Raw genomic sequence first — 21,413 nt, forward strand, 5'->3', positions numbered from 1 at the left:
AAACTGGAGACCTGTCCAGGGTGTACCCCGCCTCTCGCCTGATGACAGCTGGGATAGGCTCCCCCCCTCATGACCCTTCACAGGACAAGCGGCTACAGATGAATGAATGAACATTATTTGGGCATTTTTTAATATTCAGAATGATACTACTTAATTTCTGTAATGTTTTGTGGTGTTTTTATGAAGTACATTGTGTTAAAGTACAATATGTAAAAGTACATGTTCTGGAAATATAATAAGTCATAATATGTGTATATATATATATATATATAAGCATCACAGTGATTATCTAATTTATACTTCCTGTAGAAATATTTAAAGAGTTTTTTTTTGTACTCGTGTCTGTAGACTTAAGGGAAGTGCAATGACCACTCCTCTCATTCCCTTTGACTATCGTCAGATATACGAACCAAAAATGCGTCGAAAGGGCGGAGCTTGTGTCTGCTAGGGCGTTGCGCGTGGACTGGTTCGCCCGGTGTGCCGTGTGTCACAAAACGAGCGTTCCTCAACAGGCTGGCTATGACCCGCCCCCGCGAACAGCAACAGCAGATAGCCTGTGACGGATAGCGCAGCAGAAAGCCAGGCTGGAGCTGCCCTGGGAAGTCAGGAGTCTGCCGGAGTCCACGCAGAACAACGCAATTTCTCCACAAGCCTGAGACCAACAGCTAACTGAAGCTACAGGTATGCTGTGTACAGCCGCTTCTACTCATTTAAAGGTTCATTTATTTGCCCCTAAAGCCGCTCGCCCCGGTCTTAGCACGGCTTAGCTCCACGCAGGCCTGGGAACGGCCCTCATGACTTTAACGGGAGAGTGGAGCGACGGACCGGGTCAGAGATTTCACGAGAGAGGGAGGCTAGGACGCCGGCAAGACGAGGCCCGTGTGACAAGAAGTCCACGCCTCCATGTAGCCTGAGAGTCTGAAAGAGAGACAAACTGTTCCCGTGAACATTTTTTCTTTTTTTTTCTTTTGCCGGTCAGTTTTATTACTGAATACTTCTCATGTACTAATTGGATTGACCGGCTAACGTTAGTGGCTCGTTGACGTTAGTTGGCTAGTTAGCGTTTATGTTAGCTAGCTCATTCATAGTGCTGGGCTTTAGCTTCTTAAAGAGACCAAGTTGTGGTGACGAGCCTTTTCCTGTATGTGTTTAAGTGTTGTAGTAGCTACTTGTGGCCACGTCCAGACCCCCTGTTGAAGCTCTCCACTTGAACATATTATAATAGTCGTTTTTAGGGAAATATTTTTGTCGACACATGTGTCTATTCTTTCGGTTTCATAGTTTCATTTCACTATAAGACGTGACATAAGACCTGCTGTGTCGCTGGCCTGGGCTAACTTAACACCACTTCTGCTTTTTTTTTTAATTATTTTTTTTTTTTTCCTGCGATTACAGTCTGTATCCATAGACAGCACTGGCATGTGTAGTAAGAACAGCTGCTATCTCGGGCTAGATCTTGGTTCAGCAGTGTGCAGAAGGCCGATCATTTGCATTAGGCATGACCTAGCATACTGGGACATTTGGTGCTCAACCTGTGAACTGTCCTCGCCTCAAAGACATATTGACATGATGACTCATTTCTTTACTTCCCATGAGCCACACTACGTTTTCACTTAAGATACACGACTTAAGTACTTAACACTAGGTCCTGATAACTGACTGTAATGATCACTGAAACCACTTTTCTAGAAGTCCTTGGAAACCCATTCAGTACTCCACTCTCATGGCATGCTGTCAGTTTTTCTGAGGTGTGACCGTAGATAAGATCTTATCTTTGACTTGATTTGATATGTCCTGTGCTTTCAAGTTGCCTTGTTACAGCCTGACCAGGAAGAGCGAAGGACAAATATTTATTTGTTAATGTTTTCCTCCATGTACCATTGGTGTGTACTTTGATACGTTAGATTTAGTTTATTGCCATTGATTGTGAATTATGATTTTGTTGTGATTACAGATTTACTGACTATCATTTGCTCTAACGATTAATCTAAACTAGGCTGTGTGCAATCACCAAAATCTCGTTACTTTCTCTGGGGAATAAAAATTGATTCATAATCTGAAAATGGTTACAACATTAATACATGGGGGTTAAGTCTGCTAGTTCAAGCTATAATTTTGTTGCTTTATTTCTTTACAGTAAAAAAAAATGAAGTTATGGTTTCGTTATAAATGAATATTTATGACAATTTCATATGATCATTTTTTTGAGCCTAAAACAGTGTTTACTTTAGTTTTACATGTTGTTTATTACTCTTGTAGCTTCAGAATAATATGTACTGGAGAAATTGTACATTTAGATCTACCCTTCTGTAGCGTCCTTGACTATTGGTGTGCTTTTAAATGACGTGTTTCCATCTTGAAGGTATTCGGTAAGTACACAGTGTTGCATGACCTGGTTTTCAAGTATTGTCTGTGCTGCTTTTTGGGCCTGATAGTTATCAGGAGTTGCCTCTGTCTCCACGTCTGCCAAATGTGGAGGCCTGGCCAGCCAAGTGGGTAGATTCCGGGGAGCCAACAGCGCGAGAGGGCTTTGTCCTCCGGGCTCATTTTGATGCTGGAACAAGGTTGAGGCTGTGCAAGGAAGCTTGTTCACCTTCCACTCTTAAGGCCTGGGGCTGAAAGAAAACAAGCAAGGCTCGAACTTTCACGCTTCTTACTCCACCCATACTTCACAGGCCAAGAAGTAATGTTGCTTTAAGAGTTATTTTACAGTTTAATCTGTTCTGACATGGGAGTTTCCTGGAATATACAATGAATGTTGTTTTAAAACATTTCCTGATTGGGATTCCACTGAAAGGTGGTGATTGTATTGTATCAAAGCCTTGTGTATATGCAGTACATAGTGGACTATAATATAATTTTGTGTCAACCACATTTTGTAAGACTTTAATACAACATTTCTGTACTGACACTATGAATAACACAGTGGATAATGAATTGTCTGAGTAGGTCTCAAAAAAAACAAAACCATACAGACATGCAAGAAAATAACAATGCTTTTATGTCATGGCATACAATTTTGCGCTCTTCTCTCTAAACATACATCTATTTATTTATCTTCTCATATATAACTCCTTTGTATTAGTTTTCCCAAAACTGTAGTATACTGAATCTGGAGGATTTGACACTCTGGTGCCAAATAAAACTGTTGGCTAGGTTGACCATGTAGATTCAACTATTAAGATCTGATTTATTTGAGTATAAGCTCTTCAAAATTGTTATATAATAAAAACTGGAACTTTGAAAATGTTACATAATAAGGAGCTTTTATTATTTTTTTTTATCAGACTGAAGGCTCTGTGTTTAAAGGCAAATAAAACTAAACATTATATGTGTTGTAGCAGATATAATGTGAGCTGGTTTCACTGGGGAGTGAAACAATCAACATTATACTACAGGACTAAGCCTGTCAGTCCTCAGGAAGCCCTGCAGTGGAAAGTTATTCTTAAATGATTATCATGGGTAATCTGCTTAATCCAAATTACTAAAGAGGTCTGCTCTACGACACTGACTCCTACGCTGTGTTGCTGCCACAGATCTTGGGTATAGGATTGGATTGTGCTGCACTTTAGGTCACTCACACGCCGTGCCACTCTGCATTGTTGACAACACAATGCTGCTGTCGTCACCCAGGGCTCGACTTGTCCCCATTTTCAGAACACATCAGTTTTATTTTTGTCATAAACGCACAAGTTTGCACCCGTTATTGTGTGTTTGTTTGCCAGACTCCAGATGCCATAGTGTTTGAAAAAGCTCTGTTTGTTTTCTCAGAACTGCCGGCACTCTTATTGACTCTGCCTCTTACAAAGTTGCCACCCCACCTCAGTTGCTCCTTTTCTGCTGAGATTGCCTCAAAAGTGTCATCTAGTTAATTAAAAAGGGGGAAAAAAAGGTGTGTGCTGGGTAAAAGCCTAAAGGAGAGAAATCAGGAGAAACTGCAGACTCCTTTTATCTGCACCAGTTCACACGATTGCACATATTTTCTCAGAATATTTTTGGCAGAACCTCTTGACTCTGCAAACTTTGCCTGCCTCTTCTCCCATGGCTTTAAGGCGGCAGTGACCAAACTGCAGCTGCAGCAGACCTCAGCCTGTGACACTCACATGTGGGTGTATTTTTGCCTCTCGCAAATCCGTCCTAATATGAGTTGAGAATACCACCATGTCGTCCTTGTGGGGGCTGAAGGAGGGAAGTGGCTAAATGAGAAATTGAGCTATCTTCGTTCTAGCCTAGTTGCCTTTCTGACGTTCTTGACCTATTTTGTCCCCCTTTAAGCCAGTGTGAGTGAAGTTGGCTGCTTTTGTCCTCATCTAATAATGTTTCAGACGGCTCCGTCTGTAAACCTATGTAAACATAATGAGGATGCTAAGCTGTGTAGCTGGGGTGGTATTGTCTAATTGGATCATAACAGTGAGAGGACAGGGTGTCGGCAAGAGTCCTCACTTGCACCATCAGTGTACTAACACCTCCTCACCCCTCATGCACACATCTCACACTCACACCACTTCACACATAGCAGACTGGCACTGACGGTCTGACCTCCAAATTAATATTCTCTCAGAGGGACCCAGGCAAGTGCAGCAAAACGTCTATTGGATGGAAATGAGCAGCATGCTGAAAGCACATACTATATAAAATTTAATATTTGAGCTGTTATGGGCTTGGGATCTCATTAATTTAACAGCTTTTATGTACATTATCTGAGTTGAACAGGCTAAGCTCAATGGTTTCTTTTTTTTGTGTGTTTTCTCATTTTAGAATGGCGGTGGATATCTACGACTCTCAGTACCTGCTCATCCTAGCCCCTTCCCTGGTCATCGCCCTCATGTTCCTCTTCTTCTGGCTCTTCATGAAAGAAACCTCCTACGATGAGGTGCTGGCCAGGCAGAAACGTGACCTCAAGCTGCCACCAACCAAGCCAGACCCCCGTAAGAAGAGCGAAAAGAAGAAGAGCAAGAAGAAGGAGAGTGCCAGCGGAGGAAGCGGTGGAGGTGGCGGAGGTGGAGGAGAGTCGGAAGAGGATCTGCGGGATTTCGATGTGGCTGAAGGTGCTAATAGTTCCACCCCGGAGGTAGAAGAGGAACCTGCACCAGTGGCTACGCCTGATCCTTCTCCACCTACACCTACTCCTGCTCCCTATGTGCCTGTTTCAGTGTCACCAGAAGCTCCTGCTGGTCTGAGGGAGAGAAAGAAGAAGGAGAAAAAGGCTGCCAAGGCAGCTGCTGCTGCTGCCGCCGCCGCCGCCGCTGCTGCCTCTGCAGCTTCTCCCTCTGAGGAACCAGAAGTGAACGGCTCTAAGCCTGTCAGCCGCAAGACAGAGACACGTCTGGCTGCGAGCAAACAATCCAGCCCACCCTCGAGGGAACTTGAGGTTCAGGTCCCGGTCCAAGCTGTTCAGGCTCCTGTACAGGCTCAGACACCTCCCCAGACCTCTGGGAAGAAGAAGGAGAAGAAGAAACAAAAAGTGGAACCTGGTAAGTATCCAAGAGCAAAGTTAAAGTGGTTGTTTTGCTGTTTCTGTTGAAAAACATTAGAATTGCTAACTAGCTGTTTAAATAAATACTTTTATGGTAGTTCAAGATTTGCTAGAACGATGTGTTGGAAGTGCTGCAGTAGCTGCTTCTATATTTATCCTTGTGACATTAATAATAATTTAGTTTTTTCAGTCTAAAGGCAGATTGGCTGTGACTGACAATATTTTCCTCTGCATGTCCTTTTCCAGTAGTGGATGACCAGCAGACGGAGATAAAAGCAGAGCAGGCCCCAGCACCAGTTAAGAAGGAAGCTCCCATTGTGGCTGAAACCAAAGTTCTGGATGGTGCAACTCCAAGTGCCACCGGTGGCAAAAAGAAGAACTCTGCCAAGAGGCAGAAGACTGAGCATGGTAATGATCAAGCAGTCTCAGTTGTTAAATTATATCTCAGTTTCTTGAAACTCTCTGGACAGAGATGTAAAAACTGAAGTCAATTTTTTATTTCTTAAATCCAGTTGATGAAACTCACATTTTGGCAGATTCAGCAGCTTCTGCCAACCACCAGGCAGCCCATAATGATGATGTACCATCCAAAGGGTCTGGCAAGAAACTGAAGAATGAGACTGATAAAGGTAGGAATTAAAAGCAAGGTTTAAGAACCGTTCTCTTTCCCCCCTTTACATACTGTGTCGTAATATCATAGTTTTCTAAAATGTATCTCCTGTGTTGTGTGATGTAACAGAGAACACGGAGATGAAGCTGAGGGAGCTGCTCTCTGGTCTGTCTAGCCTGGCTCTGTCAGAAGCAGAGGCTGTCAGTGTGATCGCTCTCCTCCGAGAGAAGAGCCCTAATGCCTTGGATGCCTGGCACAAAGTGAGACATTAATAAATAATACATTTGAATTAGGTGTTGTGTCAATGACATTTCACACTATTTGAATTTGGCTGGATGCCTAGTATTTTTGGTTCCTATGCCTGCCTTTAAAATGTCCCGTCTGTCACCACCAGTCTGCAGCTCGGCCCGACCCAGCCGCCCAAGAACGAGAGAAACTTCTTACAACTCTGCAGGAGGAGGCCTCCATTGCCAAAGACAAAGTCAAACAGCTCAGTCAGGTCCAGATTCAAATCTTCTACCTAACGAAGCACAGCATGATGGTTGCTTGTATTCAAAGCATAATTGTTTATTTGCTGGAGTAATTCCAGCTGTTTCAGCGAAGAGTTTAATGTAGTGTCTAACTTCTGTGCTGTAGGAGCTACAGGTTGAGAAGCAAAAGACGGGCCGTGCGGAGGCTATGATGAGAGAGCAACGTGTAACCTTGGAGAAAGAACTGGGGAGCATGCAGTCTAAGGCACAGGGCAGCTACCAGGAGCTCCAGACCATACAGATAAAGGTGAAGACTTGTATTTGATTTATTATCAGTACAATTAGTACTATATTAGATTTATTACAAACTCCAGTTAGTCCTGTGGGGAAAAAAATCAAGAATGTGAAAAATGTGAAGAAACTGAACGTGTGGTGTTCTTCTTAAGGCTCCATGGAGAGACTGAATCCTATTGTTTATGTGTAGTTTCAGCAGGTGAGGGAGCAGCTGGAAAGCCAGATCACTCGACTGCAGCAGGAGAACGGTATCCTGAGGGACGCAGTCAGCTCTGCCACTAACCAGATGGAGAACAAGTCAGTGTTACACTGCACCTTATGCATTCAGAACCTCCATACATGTCTTATGCTCAGTTTGGTTAAAAAAATTTTTTTTTTTAAAAACTTGCAAATTGAAGCTGTTTTTAGCTTTACATTATCCTCCTCCAAATAATTCGAAGTACCCTATACAGAATATTTGTACCGACCATTTTTACATCATGTGCTTTATAGGAATTCAGCAGAACTGAACAAGCTGCGTTCTGAGTACGCCGGTCTGATGAAAGAGCTAGCAGACAACAACAGCAAGCTGCAGCATGAGGAGCACCAGAGGAAGTCACTGGAGGTCAGCTACAAGCAGAACGTGTCCCAGCTGGAGGTATGCTAATCCAGATGCACAATGTGTTTGTTTAGCCTGTGCTTCAGTTTCCCCAGCTGAGTAAAAATGAACTGAGTTAAACAAAACCTGGGCATGCCGCGCAACTTCAAATTGAGTCAGCGGGTGTGGCAATGGGAGGATGTTGTAGTGGAAGTCCTGGGGAGGTTTGTGGGAAACAGAGCTGGGAGGATTTTTTTGGCTTTGGAAGATGGAATGTTGGAGGCTTTGTGCCGTGTATAAACAACACTTTTCCTGCCAGACGCTTAGCCCAGCCTTTCCTGGCTTTTCATGGACCACAATCATAAGATGGAAATTTAAGTTACTGACTTTGACGCAGACTTGTCAAAGAACTTCGGAGCCAAGAGTTGAGAGGTGGACAGTCTACAAGATGCTTTGTAATTTAGGTTTACCATTAATTTAGTTAGACACGCACTGAGCTGTATTTTAATTTTTGACAACAGTAACTAGGGATTTAGAGGTTCATGATTTTAATTCCGATGTGAATATTTATAAGCACTTTTTTGCGAGTCTAAAATGTGGGAGAAAGGTGTTGACCAAGATAGGTGCATCTCTCCTTTACCAGGCCCAACTGCAGGATGCTAAGCGACGCTGGGAAGAACTGCAGAACTATCTCCACAATGTCAACACTGAAAGAGAGAAGCTCCAAGCCTCTAAGCAAGGTGATAAAATGTAGTATCACACGAAAAGTTTGAAATTCCTGTAAATCCTACCAAATCAAAGTGACTCATCAGGTTATACCAGCAGCTGAATATATATATATTTGTGTGGTTTCAGAGCTCCACAGCCAGCTGGTGGCAGTAGAGACGGAGATGAACAACAAGAACAAGGAGATCCAGACCCTGCACGGCAGCCTGACTGACGCTATGGTCTCCAAGGAGCGGCTGGAGCAGAGAGTGAGGGAGCTCATGGAGATGTCCCAGCACAGTATTCCTGATGACTCACTGCAGACCCAGGTTCAGGTAATGAATTGCAGCACACATGCTTGACAGAGTCTTGCAAGCGTGGTGACACTTATTGAAACAAAAATGACACTGCTTGCTGTAACTAAATATATGAAATGGTACCAGCTCGATATGGATTGAACTGGGACGTTACTGACTCAGACTGTTGTATTGATTGCTTCTTAAAATGCGCCCCAGTCTGCTGGAGTCTATGTTGAGATGCAGAAGGAATTTCTCACAACACACTCTTAATGCTCAATAATCTTTTCTTATAGGAACTTGTGAATGAAAACAAAGGGCTTCAGGTCCAGAATGAGAGCTTGCAGGCCCAGATCTCTTCACAGGTAAATGGGTCAACTTCACTTACCTGCAATTGGACGTCTCTATTAGATGTATACCTACATAGCTGTGTGTGTGTATGTAGGCTAATGAGATTTCTGTGTTTCTAATTTAGGCCAACCATGTCTCCCACATTGAGGAACTACAAAAGCTGTAAGAAAGACGTTATATATTTTCATACATTGTGATTGTATTAACGGTGATATCAGTTTTTAATGTGCTCTTCCTTTACCATACCCTGTTCTGCCTAGACTGTCTGAAAAGGAGCTGCAGCGGAAGAGTCTGGAAGATTCTCTAAATGCAGAGAGGAGCAGTGGGGCCACGAGAGAAACTAACATGCAGGTATAGTCAGAGGAGGGCTTCATCTACACCTTCTTATACTAACATCCCATCGGTTCAGTAATCTGCAGGAATGCGTTGTTATGTTAAGAGGGAATATGGATTGAAGGATTGAAGCACACCACCATGACAGAGAGAGAGGATGTTTGTATTTGCAGATATTTAGGATTTGGATGCCAAATGGATATCATTTATTTCCTGGCTTTATAAACTTAAGACAGAATTATGAATGCCGTGTCATTTTCAAATGATTGCGCAGTCACTTATCTCCTATATTGTCTTGTAAGCATTGCCGCCTCTTGTCGTTTCTTCCGCAGGCCTTGCACAATGACAACATGTCACTAAAGGCAGAGATTCAGAAACTGCAGGCACAGATTTCTGATCAGGTTAGCTGTGTACCTTGACTGTTTTGCAAAATGAAAAAGGCTCCTATGTATTTGTGTTTTCTGTTTGACACCGTCTTCTGATTGTCCCCATGCAGACTGCATCGCAGCTGGCTTTGGATCAGTTCCAGAAGAGGTGGGTACATGCTCTGAATGCATTAACAGGTTCCTCTGTAAGATATAAAGATCTATAACTAATGACTGACATATAAATTATGAAACATTTCTTTCTACCCAGTGTCCAGGAGAAGGACGAGAACATGAAAACTGTACAGGGTCTGTTGGAGGAGGGTCTGATCCAGGTGGCCAACAAGGAGGAAGAACTCAAGGTGCCTGTTTTCTCTCGTTCAGAAAGGGACAACCAAAAATCCGCTGCCTCACACACATTCCCACATTTGACCGACATCAGCATGTTTTCAAGTGACTCTGCAGTCTGCAGCCTGCTTTGTAATCACAAACTCTAATTGGGAAAGTCTTTAAGTAAATTGTTTTTCTACTACAGGCTGTAAGGGAGGAGAACAAGGCAATAAAACAAGAAATCGAGGCCCTAAAGAGAATGGCAGCAGAGCAGGTGAGGCCAAGAATCAGCATTCCTGAGTTTTTATTCCTGTTCTGTTATACGTTTGTTTTACTCTTTCTTTTTCCCATTCAAAGGCATCATCAGAGTCAAGAGTGGAAGAACTCCAGATCAAGTAAGATCAATCAAGTTGATCTTGGTATTCATAGATCATAAGAATGCATTAGACCAGACACTTGTTTCTATCCACTGTTCGTGACAACACAGACAAATAAAATGTATAACTTGAATTTCGGTAATGCCACACGTGGAAAGTACAGTTATTGAATAAATCCACTTAGTTAAGTGAGGGTCTGGAGTATTTCCATTCTATGCAACTTTATACTTTCACTTCCACTGCATTGCAGAGGGAGCTGATGTACTTTCTGCTCCACTACATTTACTTGACAGTTTTAGTTGCTAGTTTCTTTAAGATGGAGATTTTTATGCAGTTTATAATACAGCAAGCCTTTAAAATACTACAGGATAAAGATTAACACAGTGTTTTACTACTATTTGGCTTTTTGAGTCTTGCATAAAGCTGCGTGTAGCTGGGATCACTTCAGATGTCCGACAGCTCCATCTAATAGTGATTTTCTTACTATTAGACAAAAGTGAGAAAGGGCCAAACAATTTTATATGTCAGAATGTTTTTTTTCTTTCTTTACCCATACATCCTCTCATGGCCTCTTTGTATACCCCGTTACACACTGATGGTCCAGTATTTTAATGATCTAATGAAGTCGATATAATATCAGTCAGAGGGTCCAATTGTGTTAACCACTCATATAGTATGGTGTCTATTGTTTACATGTCCTTGTGTGGCCTCAAAGGATATTGTGTAATGAACCCTTGTTCCACTTTATAGGATTCAGGAGAAAGAAGAAAAGTTAAAGTCAATGGAGGAGAGTCTACAGGCAGCACAAGACAGCAGCTCTGCCAAAGAGAAGGCATTTGAGGTGTGGACTTTTCCCTATCAAACAAATACTTGCATTGCAGATTTCAGGAGATGACAAATGTTGTCCCACATATTGGTTGCGTGTTCTTCGTATGGGCGCTTGTCTGAATCAGTTTTTGTCTTGCAGGCTCTAAAGCAGCAGTTGGCTGCCCTGCAGGCAGAGATTGAGCAGCTGAGACAGAAGGAGACACCAGAAGAGATGCCCATCTCTGGTGCCCAGCTCCAAGAACTCCAGGCTCAGTAAGTTAACTCTTTATTTCACCATGTAGTTATTTAGCACAAGCCTTTAAAATCAGATTATTGATGAGCACATCTGACCCTCAGACTGGCAACAAAGGACCAGGAGATCCAGCGGCTGCAGGCTGAGCTGGAGGCAAGAACAAAGGAGCTGAGTGAGAAGATGGAGCAGGTACTACAACAGGTGAGGAAGGATTTCAAAAAGAAATTTCACGTGATAAAGTGCAAGTGTTACTCATTTTCCAGTTCAAGATTTATCCAGCTATTAAATATATTTCTGTAAAAGACATTCAGATATTCAGTGCTCAATTAATCATTTTTTTTCTCTCCTGCACATATAGCAGTCCCACACAGAAGTGCAAAGCCCAGAGCTTCTTACAGCGTGAGTAATCTTTCATACAATATCCCAAAATATAGTATTCTTCCCACCCATGCTTTAATTTTGAAGGTGTTTTTTTTTTTTTTTTACCAGACTGTGCGTGGTGATTTTTATAATGAGTCGTTATGCCGTTGTCTGTCAGGTTGTCAGAGAAGGAGAGACTGGTCTCCGATCTGCAGGCTGAGCTGGCTGAGCTGAGGGACTCAGTGGAGCTTCACAGGAAGAAGAACAACGTAGGTTTCCTACGGCGATGATCTGAAGTATTGATCTAGCCCTGTCAGAAATCACCCCCACCCCCTTGTGTGTTACCGCAAAACACTCCCCTTAAGTATCACACTGCATATATCCATACTCTGTATTGTCTACTGACACTTAGATTCACATTTTAAAATGCACAGAGGGATTTTGTTAGGTATGGTTGTGTATACAACATTTTTATGCACATCAGTACCGATGTCTGTTTTGATTTCTGTTGCTTAAGCTGAACATTGCATAAGAGGGCTTCCAGCCTACTCTTGTTTTGCTCGCCCCTGGCCATGACTGTTTCAGCAAGCTTGTTGATGCTTGTGGGTGATTCAGAGCATTAGAAACTCGCCTATCTGCTACTTTGTGAGAGAGGTGTGTTTGATTTTTGTAGCACATAATCATGTCTATGTGTTTTATTATTGTATTTACTATACACTGATTAGCTGTAACGTTATGACCACTTGCCTAAGATTGTCCCTCTTTTGCCACCTAAAACAGTCCTGACCCATCGAGGTGTGGACTACATTAGAGCTACAAAGGTGTGCTGTGGTACCTGGCAGCAAGATGCCTGCCAATCCTTTAAGTTGTTTGTTTGCCCAGCACATCCCACAGATGCTTGATTGGATTGAGATCGGAGGAATTTGGAAAACGTGAATCATCAAACCAGGCCACCTTCTTCCATTGCTCCGTTTTACCATTTCTGTTGCTCATGTGCCGACTGTAGGCACTTTTGATAGTGGAAAGGTCAGCAGTCTGATCTTCTACACAGCCCCATACGCGACAAACAGCAGTGCACTGTGTGTTGTGACACATTTCAGCAATTTGAACCACAGTAGCTCTCTTCTGTTGGATCAGAGCACACAGGCCAGCCTTCACTCCCCACATTCATCAAAGAGCTTTGGCTGTGTATAACCCTGTTGCCTAATAACCGCTTTTCCTTCTTTGGACCAGTTTTGATGGGTACTGACGCTGTAGACCCAGAAAAAAAAAAAAACAAGAGCTGAAACTTTTGGCGATGCTCTGACCCAGTTGCCTAGCCATCAGTACATCGCCTTTGAAGCCACAATGTTCAGTCTGAGGCCTAACGTCTCTGACAGGTGCCATGATAACCAAATAATCTTGTCAGTGGTCACAATGTTATAGCTGATTGGTGTATATTTTAAAAAGTAATTTGGATAGAAGGTCCTCCTTACTAAGCATGCATGCATGTTGCCTTTGCTCACATGTGATGTGAGACTGTGACTCTTGAGGTGAATTGTTTTCATACTTATTTTTAGCACTTGGAGCATGGGTGAAAAGCAGAGTGTAGTACGTTTAAAATCCTCTCGGTTTCTACTGTATTAAGACCAGTCTGTATTTGCGGGACACTGAATTGCATTTTCCCTGAGGCTAAACTGAAAGTAGTATCTCTCTGGAACTGACCAAAACAGGAGCTCCGGGAGAAAAACTGGAGTGCAATGGAAGCTCTGTCAGCCACCGAGTCCATGCTTCAAGGGAAACTCAGCAAAGCTGTCAAGGTTCGACCCCTCACCTCAGTCTGCTTCACTCTAGTTCCAATCTGATGCATCCCCCCCTCAAAAAAACAAATCTGTGTTTTGCCATAATTGACCCAGTGAAATGTCTTTTCCGCCGTCATCCATAACAACGCTGCATACTCATTTACCTTACCTCCACTCCTCCTCAATGCTGTTTGGCATCAAGTTTTTAATTGGCTGTGTATTGAACTGCTGAATTATGCTACTCCCCTTGGCCATCTCAGACGTAATCAATTTAACAAATATTGATTTCTTTAGTGTCTTTTTTATTTTTTTTTAAATCAGCTTTGCCCAAAGCTCAAGTTAGAGCTTGGAAATGAGTGTGCAGTGATTTAGAAATTCATTAGCTGTCATTTAGATTGAGATTCATGGTTATCGTTCTGCAGCTTCCTGTCTTTCTGTCATGTGGCATGGCATGTTTTTTCCCACATTCTGCTTAGTGACCTCATATTGTAAATGTCACCAGTTAATCAAAGAAAATCTGTTTAATTATCTTTTAATATAGTCATTCAACTGAATGAGTTATACAGCAGTGATGTTACGTTTCTTAATGCTCTGTACTCACGACTGAAACGTCTTTGTGCTACGTCAGGACGAACTAAATGTAAACCTACTGTACATTGCATGTAGTTGCCGACCTCTTCTTGTAGACGTAGAGTTGGCTCACAGATAGCTGTTCTATTAACAGTCGGTTACTTGTGTGTGTATTTTTGCCGTCCCCCCCTCCCTACGTTAGGTAAGGGTACATGCTGAACCATCAGCCCCGCAGCTGCTCTTCTGCCATTTGAGTACAGTAGAAAGCACCTTCTCAGAACTGAGCCAGGGAGTTCCTTGGCAGCTGTTGTGTGCCGTCAATGCATGCTGGTTGGTTGTATTAGACTCTGCACTTGTCTCAAAGCTCCCCTTGCGACAGTGTGTTAATATGAACAGCGGCTAGAGTGCCAGCTGGCTTGTGTTTGGCATACGTTATCCCTTGGGCCTCAGAGTGACAATTCAGGATGTTGGCCTATTGTGGGAAGACTGATCGCTACCATTTTATTTAGTGAAGTGTTTCAAGGTGCTTTGTACAGTTTCATGAAAGCAGACTGATGTGTTTGTGGTTTCAAGGAAAACTCTTGATCTAAGGTTGCTGACAATCAGTGTAGGTGTGATCTCTTGAAATACGCTGATGTTTTCTCAGCGTAAATAGCAGTGAGACAGCTTTTATCCCCTTGCCCTAAAGTCTTACAAGCTAAATGAATTACGTCTGCAACTTTGATTGGAGCAGCCTGGCGAATGAACTGATTACTGGTTTAAAACAGGATGAGAGAATAAGAGAATGGTTGTGCTCTACCTGGATGACCGCTGGAACCTCTCATCGAAGTGTCTCAATTACCAGAACAGTCTGTTCTCATCTCTTCTTCTCTCTCTTTGTCCTTTTACACTTTGTCCCCTCCCTTTACCTTGCAGGAGAACGCAACGGCGCTGGCGGCGTCTCAGGCTGAGTGCCGAGATGCTCTGCACAGACTTCTGCCCCATGTGCCTCTGCCATCTGAACAGGTATCGGTAGAACAGAGTTTTTACCTGTAAGCTTCTCCATCATGTCAAACAGAATTTCATGTGGCTTCACTGACTTTTTTTACCTTAACCATCCACCAGAACCATCAGGAGTGGCTACAAAGATTTGAGAGGGCAGTGGCTGAGAGCTCAGCTGCACAATCCAGCTCTGCATCAGGAGACTCTGAGGTAAATAGAAAATTATAAATATGACGTTAAACATTCCTGTTTAATCTGAGGGCATCACTAAATAATGTTATCCTTCTAGGCACTGGCCGAGAAACTGAAAGAAGCTGAGGAGACCCAAAAGATTCTACAGAAAGATTGTGAGACGTACAAGAAGGTTTTGGCAGAGACGGTGAGATCCGTTTTTTTGAGTTACCATCTTGGTTGCATGTTCGTCTCTCTTCCTTACTGAACTGTCATTCTCGCTGCCTCCACAGGAGGGCATCCTGCAACGACTCCAGAACAGTGTAGAGCAGGAGGAGTCCCGCTGGAGGGTGAAGGTGGAGCTGACGCAGGGTGAGCTCAGAGAGGTATGTACAGGTTTAGCAGTAAACGACTCCCAGACTGAATACCAAATAGAGAGGTTATAAATTATTACGCTACGTGCCCTTTTCATTGAGTCGTTCTTTGTTTTACCTCAGATGAGTCAGAAAGTCACAGCTCTGGAGCAAGAGATCGAGAGACTGACTGATGGGGCAGAGCTGGAAAACGTCAGTCCACTTCACAAACACACTTCCTAAAGCCACACACCTAAATCCTGTAGGATGTGTTGTCATTCACGTCTCCACTTCTGTTGTGCTCTGTAGTTGAGAAGAGAAAAGCAGCACTTGGAGTCGGAGTTGGAGAGGGCGGAGCGTGAGAGTGCCACCTATGTGACAGAAGTCAGAGAGGTGAGCAGAAGCTGGACGTCTTCACCCAGTGTTATGCTGTAGCGTTCAGCTTCCTGTGATGAAAGCATGAGCTCTGTTTCGTGTTCATATGAGTGTTTGTGTTTCTGTGGTTTCGTTGCATCCTGCAGGATGTTCATTTGGGTCATATTTAATTCACACACAAATTGTTACACAATCTTCACTTACGCACCTCTTGCAAAAATGTGGTAGCAACACATACTAGTCTACTAATTTATAGGTATGCGCAACAATATCCTGTGCTTTATCACCACACAGCTCTGCGAAATGTAAAGAGCATACAGTTTTATAGATGCCTAATAGCCTGATCAGCTTTCATGGACTGTGTGCTAGTAGTGCTGTCCTGGATCAACTCCCAAAGACCCCCATTAAACACATCATCTCAAACTTAATTTCAGCTCAAAGATCTGTTGACTGAATTGCAGACCAGACTTGATGGCTCATATACAGAGGCTGTCAGACAGAATGAGGAGCTGACTTTGGTAAGCGGTGCTCGCCCTCTAGCTAGAGCTCCTTCAAAGCCTATCCCTTGTTGCGCTACACAGGACGGGGTTCCCCAGCTTCTGCAGAACTGCAGATCATCATCCACAATCTCTGTAAACTCTGAGTCACTTGAATGTGACTCAGTGAAGCACAAAAAATGGCAGATTGTGAATGATGACTGTCCTTCACACTCGGTGATACTTGCCAAACTAACCCTTCCTTTTCTGCACCTCCACTTGTTTCACATTTTCACATGTCTAACTAATGGCTTACTAGGCTCCCTTTGTCTCTAGGGGCTAAAAACATGTCTATTTTTGTCCGTCATCAACTAAACTCACTCCCTCTTCAGCTCTTGCCTTTAAACAAGCCTTGTCAGTCTGTTTTGTCTCATAGTCTTTGTCTAGCCCTTAGATTATCTTAAGACGTCAGTTTAAAAAAAATATTTTGACTGTGTTCAGACTGAAAATAACACTACCAAAAAATTTGCTTCCTTTATTAATAACAATGACTGCTTCATCTAACAAAAAAAAAAACAAAAAAAAAACTGTTGAAATTTTAAGCATTTTGCTACCTTATCTGACTACAGTGCACTGGCGTGTCAGGTACAAATGTATATTCCTTCTGTTTCTTTGTAAGCTAAATTATGCAATCGGTGACTTTACTGGTATTGGGCAATCACGGAGAAATGACCGCATCAATGATAAATTTCCAGACTTTTAAAATCGTGTTTCATGAGTATCATGAACCACTATCATTTCTGATCAGTCTTAAAGAATGACTGTCTTACTGAAACAGGACTTCCTGTGTTGTGATTCATCTCCTCTCCAGTACCTCTAGCAACAAGCTGACAGCAGCACCACAGTGCTATTTTTGGTTTGAACATAACCTAAGCAGGGCAAGGGAAAAACTGAATGTGTTTGAATGTTGAACTCCTCGGACGGTTTGAATAAGTACGCATGAGTTAAAGAAAATTAGAAACGAGATGCACAGCGGTCATCAAGAAGCCATCGTGTGCTGTAGAACATGCTGAGTGTCTGTTTTGATTCCAGCTGAAAACGCAGCTCAATCAGACGCTGTCCAAGCTGGAAGCAGAGGAGAATGAGAGGCAAAAGGTGGCTGGTGACTTGTACAAGGTAAGAATGGTCGTATGTTTCATTACACTGATGAAAGTTAATCTGATGAAGACGACGCTGTTAACAGTAGGAACTTTCTGGTCCTTCACACAGGCACAGCAGTCTCTTGATCTGATCCAGGGGGAGCTCTCACAAGTGGCGGACAACGCTGATGACCTCATAGAGAATAGCAGTCTGTCATCACAGAGAGTAAGCGTCTGGGTGCATAAATGGTATTTAGGTAGTAACGTTTGGTGCTTTTAATGTCAGGTTTAAACCAACCAATGTGTCTCTGGCAGGAGGAGATCGACAGAAAAGAGAAAATGACTGCAGGGCTGAATCAAACAGTCGGTGAACTGCAGCAGCTGCTACAAGCCGTCAGCCGGCAACTTTCTAAGGGACAGGAGGTGGTAAGTCCGGTAGTTGTGTTTCTATTACATGCAATAAGTATTATCACAGTTCTGTCTGTCCTCTTGGAACAGTGTGTTTGAATGTGCACTGAACATCTGTGGTTTTCCTCTAGGAGGCTGACAAAGATCTGCCTAAGGTATAGTGAGAGGAGGACAGACCCCCATGCAGCCACCCTGACTGCACTACAGACACCACCTTTGACCCTCGGTCTCGTCACTACCACATCACACCATATTGTCACACCCAACCACCTCCTCCCTCTCAACCTCTGTCACCTCACCTGTTCTCTAGGCAGCCTCCAACTGACTCTGGCCAAGACTAAGTGTAAGCCACGAGGGAGCAGGCAGAGGTCACTGTTAATTCTTGACACTCCAGGCACTGTACCAAAACACGCACTACTCCACTCCCGCCACATTCCTCTTCTTTAGCAGCATCGCCAGTTAATTTTTATTCTATACACTTAAAAAATGACATCCAACATAATTTAAACTGTGTGGCAACCATTCCTCTGTTTTAAAACACCTGTATTTTTCAATGAAATCCTTTTGAATACTGCCGTAGTTTTTGTTATTTGTCTCAAGGGAGCAGTGATATAAATTTCCAACTTGACTAAACAAACTTTGGGTTTTCAGTCCTTTTCTTCTTAACTTAAAAATATGTATTGTTTAAATGTACCAGTTAGGACCTGCTGAAATACACTATGTTGTTTTGTTTGCCTCCTGACCAGATATCTATCACAAACTGTGCAGCATTGTGCATTCATAGCTCCATGCATACCTTGACTCAGTACTCTGTGGGAGAAGGGAGATCAGAAGAGGTCTCAGCATATCAGAAGGGTCACTACGTGACTGTAACTATGGAGATGCATGGACAAATTGTAGTCAAGTCTGTACTGCAGCTCCAAAGAGAAGGGAGTCTGTGAGCCTGGCTGTGCAAGAAGGCCAGGTCAACAGTGTAGAGGTTTTTAATCCTACTGCAACTACTCTAGGAATAAGCGTCCCATATCATCTGTAATCAGCACTCGCTATATTGTTGCAAAGTTCATTAACACTGAAGATTTTGTTCTTTTTGTAACGGGTGATGTTAATAAAAGGGATGCTTGATAAATCTGGCCGGCGTCCTGTGTTGCTTCTTTTTCTTCCACTTCTCCTTTTTCTTTTTACCACTATGGGGCAGCACACAACCTTAGTTTAAATCACAAAGTGATTTAATTTATAGCCTTGAAAAACCTGAGTGTGCACTGGGGAAATTACAAAGCCTCTGCTCATGTAGTTTTGCTGGAAGGTAAATTCAGCTTGGCAATACACACACACACAAAAAAAACATGTTTGTCATGCAGTGGCGTTATTTTAGGTACATGTTTTTTTATGACTGTAAAGAAGCATGACACCCTGCTGCCTCAATTTGGGGTGTGACCCCGTTCTCATTGATGGCAGCTTGCTCTGTAAATCCCTCAGCACAGGACACTTTCAGCTCCTGCATGAGGTTTTACAAAATATTTCAAGGATGTGAAAGAAAGACAGAATTCAACTAAAATAATCCAAAGCTTAACATGGACACCTCCTGCGTTGGTTGTGATGCTGAAAACATATTTTGTATTCGCTTGATACTATGAGTGAACTCACATTAAAGTATAATGTAAGCCCTTAAAGCGCTCGTACACAGGGGTGAACATGCACAGACGTGCTATTAGCGAGTTTTATTTTTAACATTTTACTGATTCCAGTTTCTGTTTTATTGAAAGGATACATGCGCGTTCTCCATGACTTGACCTGGCTTGCCTGTCTTTACAGAAAGCACTTGCTCTCATCTGTTGCATGATAAAAGGCTTTTAAAACAACAGGACTGTTGTGCTGGCTGGGGGGTCAGGTCAGGAGCGCGAGCAACATGGGATCAGCACATTCCTCTCATTCTCCCACACTGTCATGCTGCAGTCAGCTGATTGGAGATCTGGCTTTTGCCTTCATGGAAGCCTCGCGATGAAACATGTGCCGCCGCTTCTTTAATGTTCTCATCAAATGGACCATCACACACCTAGAGCGCCTTTCACAGCTCACTGTTGTACCATATGTACACAGCCCTGCTTCCTAGTATACAGTTTAGCATGTCCTGGTTTCTCTTAATAAAATGTTAGCACACATTTCCCTGTATGATGAGAACTATTTTTTGTTTTCTACACAGGATGCCACTGCATCCTGTTTAATGTGTCTTACACTTATTGGAAAAGCACAACATGTCATCCTTTGTGGTTAACTGACAAACATTTTAAATTGGGGAGAATCCAGCCACAAATCTGCTTGAGGTTGCACCCTGTCAGACACTTACGCATCGTCTCATCACTTGCACAGAGAGTCTGACGTGTAAAGCCTGCCAAAGAGCAGCGGGGAAGTTAAGAGGGGCTTTGTCTTTCCTTTGTCATCATTGCTCACACTCTCGACCTCAGTTGTGCAATTCAGCTCGTTGCAGTAGGCCTCCGCTCCGAACGCTTCTTGCCTGGCAACATTTGACTCCTCCTCCTAAACATAGATTTGCACTCACACTACGTAGGCTACAACTTCAGCAAAGCAGCCCACTCCCTGCATCTGCTCTCCATCAGTGTGGTATGTGCTAGAGAGAGAGCCTTTGATCCCCAACCCCCCCCAAATCTACTGTGTGTGCATGCGGGAGGGTGAGTCAGACAGACGTAGAAAAGACTGTAGTGCTCTTTTACACAGACAATGCTCCGTGGATGAAAGCAAAGCGGAAAGAGACGGTGACACAAAAGAGCAGTAAATATTCATTACACACGCAGCACTAAGGCCGACCCCTATCCCTGTAGTTATAGGCCTAGTGCAGCCTGATCCTTATGCACAACTGCTGAAGAAGCTGAAGTTCAGTCATCTGTGCTATTAATGGACAAGTATGTGCAGCTATGAACAGAACCAACACACGCCAACAATTTGAGTTATATTGCTTTACAAATGGAAAATACATCAGTGTTGTTTCTTGCAGAGTTTTATGTTGTAGCACACAAGAGTGGGGAGGCATATATCTTCGTGGACCCCCAGTGACCCCCCTACTACCTTTTGTTTTTCTGTCAAGTGTTATTGCACTTTGAAACTGAACACCAGTTCAAACAGAAGAGCCATAATTGCAGAGGCAACAGGGCCACCGGAGGGGCCCAAAGCAGTGAGAGCACCTCCAGTCACGCAGATTCCTGTGAAAACAAGACAGAGGCAGTAAAGTGTTGATGAGACTGCCAGACAAAAGTGGAGCAGTGGCACATTCATCGGGAAGGCGTGAGAGCAACTGGACATGCGGGGTATGGAAGAGGTGATACTGCAGGCTGAGAGGTTTTTGACACCCTCACATAAAGTGTAGACATTTTGGTCCCATTAGGACGTCTGTGACTCAGTCTAAGTAGAAAGCAATTAAGCAAATTACTAGGCCTCTGTGTTATCAGACTGATTTGCATTTTGTCACATGGCCACACAGCCAGGTGACTGATAAGATTTTACAGGATGAAATAAGCATGTGCCCGTAGGAGGCAACCAGTA

The 21,413-nt window shown here is 43.2% G+C and overlaps 1 protein-coding gene across 4 annotated transcripts; it reads left to right on the forward strand.

The window, feature by feature from the left end:
• Nucleotides 1-534: 534 nt before the first annotated feature.
• On the forward strand, nt 535-18,988 carry ktn1 (kinectin 1). 4 transcript variants are annotated; one of them, XM_084568410.1, is made up of 36 exons: nt 536-681; nt 4,759-5,474; nt 5,723-5,884; nt 5,989-6,105; nt 6,216-6,346; nt 6,481-6,585; nt 6,723-6,863; nt 7,041-7,147; nt 7,343-7,487; nt 8,071-8,167; nt 8,283-8,467; nt 8,725-8,793; nt 8,904-8,941; nt 9,040-9,130; nt 9,445-9,513; nt 9,609-9,646; nt 9,749-9,839; nt 10,013-10,081; nt 10,165-10,202; nt 10,935-11,025; nt 11,152-11,264; nt 11,349-11,445; nt 11,603-11,643; nt 11,783-11,873; nt 13,317-13,403; nt 14,871-14,960; nt 15,060-15,146; nt 15,226-15,315; nt 15,401-15,493; nt 15,605-15,673; nt 15,770-15,853; nt 16,270-16,353; nt 17,404-17,487; nt 17,581-17,676; nt 17,766-17,876; nt 17,990-18,988. In XM_084568410.1, exons 2-36 carry the CDS (start codon nt 4,760-4,762, stop codon nt 18,017-18,019), a joined length of 3,846 nt encoding a protein of 1,281 aa, XP_084424536.1. In that variant the 5' UTR covers nt 536-681; nt 4,759; the 3' UTR covers nt 18,020-18,988. The 4 variants fall into 4 exon arrangements, with proteins under 4 accessions (XP_084424538.1, XP_084424536.1, XP_084424537.1 ...); XM_084568411.1 differs by having other exon boundaries at nt 6,013-6,105; XM_084568412.1 differs by lacking the exon at nt 16,270-16,353 and having other exon boundaries at nt 535-681.
• Nucleotides 18,989-21,413: the final 2,425 nt, after the last annotated feature.

The sequence above is a fragment of the Chelon labrosus genome (assembly GCF_963514085.1).
Source record: "Chelon labrosus genome assembly, chromosome: 20".
NCBI lineage: Eukaryota > Metazoa > Chordata > Actinopteri > Mugiliformes > Mugilidae > Chelon > Chelon labrosus.